The 10,803-nt window shown below is 33.8% G+C and overlaps 1 protein-coding gene across 3 annotated transcripts; it reads right to left on the bottom strand.

The window, feature by feature from the left end:
- On the bottom strand, positions 590–8,525 carry LOC18588804 (UDP-sugar transporter sqv-7). 3 transcript variants are annotated; one of them, XM_007013461.2, is made up of 11 exons: positions 8,268–8,525; positions 6,804–6,880; positions 5,238–5,399; positions 5,005–5,138; positions 3,731–3,861; positions 3,600–3,644; positions 3,393–3,490; positions 2,565–2,672; positions 1,717–1,773; positions 1,520–1,629; positions 590–1,065 (listed from the first exon to the last, which is right to left on the bottom strand). In XM_007013461.2, exons 1-10 carry the CDS (start codon positions 8,398–8,400, stop codon positions 1,555–1,557), a joined length of 1,020 nt encoding a protein of 339 aa, XP_007013523.1. In that variant the 5' UTR covers positions 8,401–8,525; the 3' UTR covers positions 590–1,065; positions 1,520–1,554. The 3 variants fall into 3 exon arrangements, with proteins under 3 accessions (XP_007013523.1, XP_007013522.1, XP_017982072.1); XM_007013460.2 differs by lacking the exon at positions 590–1,065 and adding an exon at positions 1,229–1,441; XM_018126583.1 differs by lacking the exon at positions 590–1,065 and having other exon boundaries at positions 1,229–1,629.

The following is a 10,803-nucleotide window of genomic DNA, read 5'->3' as shown; positions in this document are numbered from 1 at the left end:
CCTTTCTCCCTCTCTGATATGGAGCACGTCGTAAGGGTTCGAGAACATTGGAGCAAGCTTGAGGCTTTAGCGAACGTGGGTGACGGGTATGTTTCAATCATGCGAGGCAACTAGGTCAAACTCGGTTGTCAGTTTGTGGAGACAAGAAAGACACACCTCCCTCTTCAGGAGCTCGAGTTGCTACACATCTATCTCTCTCTCTTTAACTTAATTGCCACTAGTAGTAACGCTGTGGTGTTAGATTGAGATTTCTCTCTGTCCACACCACACATGGAAGCAGGGTTACCTCCTAGAATCCCCCAAAAAAATATTTGCTCCGCAATAAGTGGATGGCAGAAGCCTTTTGCTTTTGTAAAGATTCAGGCACAAATGGACACAGTTTCACCTTTTATGGGGACTTAAGGGACACCTGAACTGTCCCAAGTCAGTGGGCGCACCAGGGAAAAGAAAAATAGAAATTATACATGAATTGTCCATACGTGATAATCATGTCTCAAGTGTCAAGGGCAATGGCAGCCATATGTTCTACTTCGAACAGAAACATTTACAGGCAATGGAACCAATAAGTTCTTGCAGTACAAGGAAAGTTGGTCACTGTTGCAACACATGAAAAGAGATTTGTAATCGTTTGATGTTAATGAAAATGAATTGTGTCCAAGCTTAATCTCTAGGAAGTAATCTTGCAAACGAACAAAACTGAAGTAATCAGGCATCAGGTGTTGTCCCTGGAAAGTTATAAACACGCAAACACCTTTTCTGATATCTATATATATGCCCGTATTCTTATTTATTCGGAACATTCTTGGTTCTACTGTTATTTATCAGATTAGACATGTGTAGCAGAAGAATCGAAATCAAGCGCAATTGCCATGTTTATATATGGTTCATGGCCACACCGAACAGCCGTGATGAGATAGACACATGCTAAAGGGTAGCCCAATGCACGAGGCTCTCGCATTGTGGGGTTTGGGAAGGGTCAGATGTATGCACCTTATCCTTGTTGTGCAAAGAAGCTGTTACCATGCCTTGAAACTGTGACCTCCGAGTCAAAGTGGAGCAACTTAGCTGTTGCACGAAGGAATATAAGTGTTACTCAAGGTATTTTCCCTAGCCAGCCAAAATTACCGAGAATATGTAGCAGTCATAGCAAACAACTGACTGATGAAAGTTGTATGCTGGATTGAAAACTATGAAAAGATCGGCCCAAAAAAATATGACAAGGTCCATAAAGAGCGAATCAAGATTCTGAAATTTTGTGAAATCAAAATTTATCAACTCCAAAATTTCTTTTTAATAGTTCAATATTAATTAGTCTAAGATCAGCTAGAAGAAGAAACTGATGATCACTAGAATCCACAAAATTCCTGTGTTGAAGACACTGAAGAGTCCCTGTTCCTCTCATACACCTAACTGCTTGCCTCTTTGACCTTTGTGTTGAGAACTTTGAGCATAGAAGGATCTTTGAATCAAAATTTTGCAGAAGATAATGTAGAAGTAATCGAGCCATTAGATTATTTACCTCCAGTATAAGGCTCTCAAGCAGCGGCCATGGGTTTATTTCCCTCTGATTTTACAGTACGCATACAAACCTGACCCCAAAAACCCTAGGGATTGGCCAACAACATTCATCTGGAAACAACAGGAAAGTTAATGACATAACTATGCCAGCTTAACTGAGGCTTACATGTAACGGGCCTAGTAAGAGCCTATACTCACCAAATCAAATGGAAGCCCGCCAAACAGTAGCCATCCCAGTCCAATAGTAAAAAGATCCTACACAACACAAGTAGGCGTCACCAAAATTCAAGGGGATAAGCTACATAAAAGGCAGAGCAAAGGCAAGCATCTATTGGACCAGTAACACATTTTGCAAGCCAAGTAGAAAGTAGAAACCCACTAAAGACTGTTAAGTTCACAAGAGAAACAGAATTTTTCCCATGCATACCTATAAGACTTGAACCTATTCTGTTTCTCCCTACCGTTTATCATTTTAAGTCACAGGCCAAGAGCCTTCAGCGCAAAAACAAAACTTAAAAAATACAGGCCAAGTGCCTTTTTAGTGCTGATATAATTTGCAACATTTCCCTTTGGCATTTACAGAAACATGGTGGACCTAAAGTGAAACAGGGTCAAGAAGATGCCAAGCAAAACAGCTACTGACTTCAATGTGCAAATCTAAAAGAAGATGTCATGTAAAATTCAGGATCTTATCACTTAGTGGGCTTTGCTTAGAGGTTAAAACTTTTTAATGGATCTGAGTGTAATTGACAGATTCTCTTCATATGCATCTGGATCACATTGGATCTTCATTACTGCAGCTTATAATTAGCTCAGACAGACAATTAAAAATATCAGGCATGATGGTCTAATGGTCTACAAAAAGGGTCACCCCATAGGAGCCTTCAACCCCTCTCTCATAAAATTTCTACTGTCCCACATATTTAAAAGAAAAAAATCACTCTGTTCAGTAATAAAGTATGAAAACCACTGACTGCATTATGTACTATTAACATGTAACAGACAAATATGTTAGATTAACACAAAGCTAGAATAAGCTATCACACCTTCAAATTGCCACATATTGTCTGCGTCAGAGCTGAATTGAGTGTTGTATTCAAGAATACAAAATAATTTATCAGGAAAGCCATGATACAAGAAAGAAACATCACAACCTGAAAAACATTCAAATGGTCAAAGTGTAAAAGAGTTTAAATGCTCTCCAGCCATGAAAGTTATTCATTAGGGTTACTACAATCCTGATGCAACTTTACAGAAGCAATGATTGCCGAAATGAATTAACAAAAGAAAGAGTCCAAGGAAAAGCAGTTAAAGAAAAGCTCTGTAGCCAGGGAAAGCAACAAAACCAAGTTTGCATGACACACTAGATCGGTAACACTAACAACAAAAAACAGAAGTGACTGAACTAACAAAACCAAATCAAGTAACCTCCAAATATGATAAAATAGACGGGAAATGAAATTAAGGTAGGAAAGTTGATTGAAATTTTTCTTTTTAAATTTGAAATAGACATGAAAAAGTTGTGAAGACCAAACCAGTAAGACCAGTAAGACTTAAATAAATAGAAATGACAGCACAAAAGAAGGGAATGGACACAAAGTGAAACAAACGACAGATAGTAACAATGTATCTTAATGACATGTTGCAGCTTTAAACAAGGATGATTCTATCGGCAGTATTTTCCTTTCAGGAAAATCATTAAGTAAAAATAAACCATCAAATTTATCCAAATGTAATAGGTACAGCTGAGACCTAAGCAGGAGTAATAGATGGATTTGAAAAATAGCTAACAATTAATGCACTTACTTTCTGAACAACATCATGAGGAAAAGAACACGTAGCAAGAGAGGAATTATTTTGTGAAAAGGAAGCACCTGGAATCCTTTCGAATATAGATAAGGGAAGCTCATCATCGCTTCAAGGTCGCCACTGAATGATGTCCAAAACAACAAGATTGGTGCACATATTATTCCTTCAAGAATCAACAAAAAATTTTGTAGAGAGTTCAGATAAGCATAAATTGTTAATTTTTAGATGGACCACAAGGATAAAAAACAATTCTTTTTGTCCTTTAATCTTACCATTGCACCACATAAGGCCAAAGCTATTGAGGCCACTGGACTTACCTGAAAAGTTTGAGAATAGATCACAAACTAGAAAGAAATTACAAAATTCCATGAAAGATAAAGAAGAGGCTAAAAGGGGATAATACCAATACGAGCAATGGAAGCAAGATATACTGCTGTGCAGATGTTTGCTATAAATACAATGGAATAGCTATAGGCATCAAATGACAAGTCACGAGCTCCAGCAACAAACGCACCAAGTATAATTATCCCCACACTGATGAAATCCTTGGATTAGTCCATTAAGAAAGTTATCAGTCATATTTTAAAACACTAGATGTCATATATAAAATTGCAAGAACATGAAAACTATAGCAATCAAACTTTCTCTAAAAAATGATACCTTGTTTACTCAAAACAGCTGGCAGAATTTTGAAAGAGAATATGAACCTAATATATTCAATGATTGTTGCACCTCAAGCAAACTTAATTCTTTAGAAAAACTAAAAAATGCCTAGAATAACCAGAAAAATGTACCTTAGAATAACTCAAATTCGCACTTGTCAGATCAATGTTGTGCACTAACAGATCAAGAGTTTCAACCTTACATCCATTGTGATGCTAAAAAAGGAAGCAAAAATACACTAAACCAGGAAAAATTCACCTTAGCTTCACTCAGATACATTTAATTTATAATTCTTATTTATGATACTTTATCGGCAATTAATCTTCCTGAAATCAATTTTTTGTTTAATCTTCCACGTGCAATCAAAAGAATTTGTTTCATCCTTTTCTACAATTTCATCCACATTCAGTTACCTCCTTGTGCACTTTTGTTACAAAACTTGTAGATTTAATTCAACTCTGCTGGGTCTAAGTATCACATTTATATTGCATGCAGAAGCCAACAAGAGTCTCTCTATTAAAATTCAACGGAGAACTTCAGTAAAAGTCATAAGCTTGCATTCAAATGGAACGCTAAATTCTGAGATAAACTTGTGAAGACAACAAAGTGTAACTGTTCTCCTAGGCAGTTTTACCTTTCATCTAGTTTCACACCTATTTACTATTTTTCAAATGTTATTTCACCTTTTTGGAGAATATTACCATAATTGCAGATAACACCTTTGGATGTTATCAAATGATATGCATACCGCTATGCCTAGTTGTCTAAACTTAATTCTTGCTGTCAACCACAGCATTCAGAAGTGAATCGTCGTATGTGTGCAAGAAAGGAGAGCTCAAAATGGCAGGAATTCTCTGAACTTCGTAAATATAAAGGCAAGGCATTCTTATTTATGATGCAGAACTCTTAAGAAATCCCTTAGGGTGGATGCACCAAACAGCCCAGATGCACATGCCTTCAGTACAATAAATGACCCAATTGTTAGACGAAAATAGCATATAAAAAGGCTCCAACCTGCCAACAACATATGATGAGTGTTTCCTCCCTGTCAAAAGATACTCCATAATCATGGTAAAAGCCACAGTAGTCCGCCTTAGGGTGGTGTACATAGGAACATTTATGCCACGGACAGATTCCATGGTGATTAACTTCCACCAGACAAGCAAGTAAAAGGGAAGAATTAGAAGAAAGATTTTAAAGTTTCACCAAGCATACATAGTAACCAATATCCAGCCTTTAATACGTACCATATATAGCAAATATGAAACTGCCAGAGGGAGGGTATGAAACAGTGTATTCAATGGTACTAAGGTTACTGGGTTACCAGTAATGCTCTGTGGCTCCCCCTCTGTGAAAGAGATGATCTTCCAGCGTTTCATGGCATAGAGAAATGCACATGAACATAGCATCTAAATGTACGTTTGAGTTAAATTAATTTAGTAAACTAATGATAGAAGGTCAAATTTAATGCATTGTGATTCAATTGTCAAACTCCAAATGTCAGACAGGGTGGTAAAAACTGAACTCTAAATAACATGATTTTGACAGAATTAAATAGACAATTGTCAAACTGAAATTCTAAAAATTGTAATGATTCCAAGATATAGCATGTAATACACACACATGATTTACGAACTGTCAAAAGATAAGAAAACACCAAAAATACATGCAAAACCTAGCTATTGCAGTCAAAAGTATGCCTAGCTTTTCTCTTTAGGGGAAAAGAAAAAATGGGAGAGGGGCTATATGAGTAAAGGAAGGTGATTTTGGATCTTTGTCATGCACTCTTTCAATCATGCAAAAATTCTAAGAGAAAACATGCTATACCAGAAATCCATGATCCTTTACCTCAATATATATAATCTGTGGCTTTTCAAAAAAATTCAACAGTTACTGCAGTTTGCTGATGGTTGATCTAGTATGTTTTAATGGAGGATAGTTATCCATTAATTGGCAAAGTTACTTCAAGCAGCAAAAATTTCTTTTCTTTTTACAATTTTTCAAGAAAATATCATGGCAACTTGAGCCTTTATGTTGTTAACCCAAATGAAGAGTTCTCTAGATACCATAGTGGGCTATGCACTTCAAAGGCCACATGACAATGGCAGCATACCATGGAGACAAAATGAAATTTAAAAGTGACAAAAATGCAGTAAACAGTGCCCATGAACCTGAAAAGAGGACAGAAAATGACTTTGACATGACTGAGACAGTGTAGAGGGGAAAAACGTCAAACTGGATGAGAACATCAAGATATAGATAAAAAACAGAAATTTTCATTTTGACTTCACACTAAAGCTAGCCTCATCTGTCCAGTGGGAAGGATTAGGATTTTTAAATTATATATCTTAAGATATCTTCAAATTGAACACTTGAATAACTGAGTGTAATGTTGGTTACATTAGATACTCGGAAACAATAAATCCTTCCCTCTCTATTTCTTTCTTTCTTTTTTGGTTTTTTTTTTTTTTGGGGGGGGGGGGGATGGTAAAAATAATCAAATTCATAAGTATATTATAAGTGAGAGCGCTTCAACTTCAGAATCTACTTGGGATTGTGATTGTCATTCTTTAATCCTTACCACTTGTTTCTTTCACTTTCTATATCTTACTCTGTTCATGAAACTTTTTGAGGTTATATTCAGCTATCAAGGAAGGAAAGATGTGCTGCTAGCAAACGTTTGTGCAGAAATTGTCATTGGAAACCTTAAAAAATAAGATATTCTGTTGAGTCCTTCCACTGAGAATTGTAACTATTCTACTAAACAAACATACTTAGGCTAGCTCAGGAAACCGACTTAGCAAGTAATTTACCTGAAAAAGTGTGATCACATTTGCATATGGAAAGCTGTAAGAGGAAAGGACTGCTTTGTTGAACAAAATCAAGAGAACTGCAGAAAGAGAAAAAAAAAAAAAAGGCTTGATCACATAATAGAAACTAGTAGTGTTAATGGAGAAAATTTAATTAACCAACACTTGGCAAGCAAAGTGGTCAGAGCTGTTTCTTGACAAATAATTAAAACCAGCGTTTTATCGTTCTTGCATTAAAACTATACAAAGAGCATAGCTGAAAAGTCTGTAGGTTAAAACAAACCAAAACAGATATGCAGTTAGCTTTTCAGAAATGATGATAAATGCAGTGGCAATTATTCTCCCTCATTTTGTCCCTATTCATGAAGGAATCCTCTTCATAATGACTAATTAAGAGAAAAATTACATGAAATGATGATCCGATTTCTGAAAAAATAATTAAATAATGTTACCTCTTCCACTAGTTAGTAATTTCCACTTCTATTGTTCAAATAAAACACACAAAACATGGCAAGACTTTTTCAATTCTAAGACAAAATGTCCATGACAAAACTTCTGCCTGGTTTTTGCAACCTCAGTAACCCCTTAACGAGATGACTCAAAGTCATTTTGTTTGCCAATTGATCTTTGAATAATAAAAATGTAGTCTCTCTCATACAAAAAAAAAAAAACTACAATTAAAAAAGAAGCCTCCAAAACCTAACTTCTTCCCCCACAGTGAATGAGTCAAGTAAACACTGTTACATTGACAATGTATACTTTACCCCATTGTGACTCGAAACACGACAGGTTGATTAATTATGTAACAGAATAAGAAAATTAAAAAAAAGTTATTTCCTCTGAATAATTTCCACCAATCTAGATAGTTTATTTACAAAATTTCCAGAGGAAAGCTCACGATTCTTCCAACCACATCAAACAGGCAGTACAACTTCATTTCATTAACATTTGATTTCGTTAGATATATCATTTAACAATGTCATAACCATAAACGAAGGTTTTATATTAGTCATATAATTTAGTTTATTGTTTTTTGCACTGTGGATGAAATTTTTAAAAGCTTCACGAACGGTTTGCCACGTATCCGTTTGATTTAATATGTGCAATTCATAATTCCATGCTTTTCGAAATGGACACACTGCAAACATTTCAAATTGCGGCCAAGTAGTATCCATATTCCACAGTGATATATATATATACAATAGCAATTTCTTTTTTGTACTCCAAAATTCTGAAACTAAACCAAACAACTCATAAGAAATGGAACAATCAAATCAGCTAAAAAAATTTACCAAAAAACAAATAAAATAGTAACAAATTCTGACGTCATGCCACTGCTTTTTCAAAGTAAAATGAATAAAGAATTAGTCCACTGAAAAACCTCTGGCCAAAAGGAAGGTTTACAGGTGAGAATGAGGAGAAACAAACAGAAGAGAAAAGAAAAAAGGAGTTTCAAAATTTACAGACCTGCACTGACCATGTAGCCAAGAGCAGCGTGCGCTCCTTTGTTGGACATGGCTGAGGCGACGGCTGTTTCATGGCGGAGTTCAGTTTTGGAGGGATCGATTAGTGGCAAACCTTCCTTCTTTGTGGAATCCATGCCGAATTTCCGGAATTCGCTTTGCTTTTTGAGAATGGAATGAGGGAAGAAGATTCAGAGACAGCAAGCAGTCAATAAAGAAGTGTCCTCCTATTGTGGAGAGAAAGAGCGAGTGAGAGAGAGAGAGAGAGGGAGAGGGAGGGAAGGGAATATTTGAGTGGGCAGACCGGCAGAGACCAAGAATGAGTTGGAGTGGACAGGTGGCATGACATTGGCAATGTGAGGGTCCGCATTCAAGTTTGGTCCCAGCCAAAGATATTAATAATTAATAACTTTATCGTTCTTTACCCCAGTCTTCCTTCCTTCTTTTAGGATTATCTGCCCTTTTTAATTAATTAGTATGACTGAATATAGTCTAATCAAAGATAGAAAAGTATATATTTAACCCCAAAAAAAGACAAACAAAAATGGAGTGTGATGATTGATGTCACAAAGTTTGTATAAATCTGTTGTGTGCGTACAGTTCAACTTTTCATGTCTTTTGATGTTCACTGGGCAGCTCGGGATCACACTGATTGACTGCTTCAACTTGAGTTCTATTGTATTTAATAAAAAATAATAAAAGGCTTTCATATTGAAAAGATAAGTATTCAGTTAGTATTTTAAAATTTGTTTGGTACACTGTTGAACATTAATTGCAATATTAAATTTCTGATCTTTTAAGCATCTTTTTTTGTGCAAAAAAACATAGTATATAATTTTGTAGTAAATGTTTTTCTTCTAATTAGAGCTAAAAGAACGTGACATAAAATTATTTTTTTATAAATATAAATATGGTAATATAATAAATACATTCATAATTTAGGAAGGATGATCTGTGGACAAATACGTGGAAATTTTTGTTATTGTTGTTTTTGAAATTGTTAAGTCCTACTGTCCTACCTAAATTAGAACACTTGCCAAAACAAAGTGTAAAGTTAAAAGGTAATGTTTATGTAATTAATTGTTAAGGATGTGCATAGTTGGATTTCCTATTGTGAAGTTTGAAAAAAAAAATTAACTTACAAAAAGATTGCATAAAAATTGCATTTGGATATTTGGTATGGTACATCTCTCACTTTAAAAAATTATATTGAAATCCTCTTTTCTTAAATTAATCAATAAATTAAATTAAATTTAATAATCGAAATTGATAAATTAATAAAACTCAACCAATAAATTTATGGTACATAGAGGAATAATTAGAAGTGATACGTATACTAAAAGAAATTCGTAATCAACAATTATTGAAAAATGACAATTTTGTTGACTATGAGCCTTCTTTCCTAATGGTCGGTTGGCTATGGGGAAAAACATATTTGCTAAAGCCTCAAATATGGAGGGTGGATTTAAAGGGTGATTATATATGAACCGAATATTCAATACTTTCATATGACATTTTATCTTTAAATATCGACAGCATGTTAATTTTAAAATTTGATTTCATCGATTAATTTTGTTGTAATTTTGTGGTCGAGCATTTAATTTAATGATTTATGTATATTTTTCTTTAAAATTAGGAGACATTTAATCTCTTTAATCTTATTTATTGGAATTACCATATTTTAGTAATATGTAAGGTCTTTGTGTTTTTTTTTCCCTAAAAAGAATCCTCGTTAGTTATTCATTTGCACTTAGCCTAACATAAGGTTAGGCTAAAATAAAATTTTTAAACATATTCATTGATAAGTTTTATTAATTTTTACATTTATTCAATCATTAATACATTTAAGATTGAAGTAACTACGTTAACTATCTAACTTTGATTCCATCCGAGGCTGGAAGAGTAAAAGAGTCTGCACTATAAATTTGTACTTTCCCTCATTATGAGAAAGTCAGCTTATCACTTCTCCCTATAAAATGACACTCTCAAAGATTTGTTGTAATACAATGGCCATGATAAGACTACATTCCCTAAAAGTGAGTCACTTTCTTAATACTAAACCGCCTCTATTGCCAAAAGGCTGCAATTAAACTCCCTTATTGTACTTTCAATTAACTTGAAGACAAAGATGCAGTTTGGGTTATTATTATAAAATTAATTTCTGTACTCCATTAAAATGGTTGATTTAATTTTTTATAATAATTTTTAAAAATTAAATTTTTATTTTTTTAAATTAGTAATATCAATTTAATCATTAATGACATTAATTTTTTTCATTATTTATATTGATATAGTATTTGATTATATTGACGCGATATTGAATATGATGACATATCATTAAATTTAATAATATGATATTTAAAAATGATATAATAATTATTATTCAAAAATATAATCAATGTTATCATATTTAATGTTAAGTAAGTACAATCAAATATTATTTTAATATAGATAACAAAAAAATTTTAATACTATTAATGGTTGGATTGACATTAATAATTTCAAAAAACATAAAAATTTAATTTTTATTAAATTATTAT

Source organism: Theobroma cacao, chromosome 9 (genome assembly GCF_000208745.1).
Source record: "Theobroma cacao cultivar B97-61/B2 chromosome 9, Criollo_cocoa_genome_V2, whole genome shotgun sequence".
Classification (NCBI taxonomy): domain Eukaryota; kingdom Viridiplantae; phylum Streptophyta; class Magnoliopsida; order Malvales; family Malvaceae; genus Theobroma; species Theobroma cacao.
Note: the sequence above shows the minus strand (reverse complement) of the source record. Positions and strands in the feature narration are given on the sequence as shown.

Bases quoted from the DNA above. Each gene is read 5' to 3' on its own strand.
- LOC18588804 (XM_007013461.2), bottom strand. From the start codon at position 8,400: ATGGATTCCACAAAGAAGGAAGGTTTGCCACTAATCGATCCCTCCAAA. The intron at 5,400-6,803 runs GTAAATTACTTG...ACGTACATTTAG, and splicing joins ATGTGATCACACTTTTTCAG to ATGCTATGTTCATGTGCATT. The intron at 3,862-5,004 runs GTTGGAGCCTTT...GGATTTCATCAG, and splicing joins TCATCATATGTTGTTGGCAG to TGTGGGGATAATTATACTTG.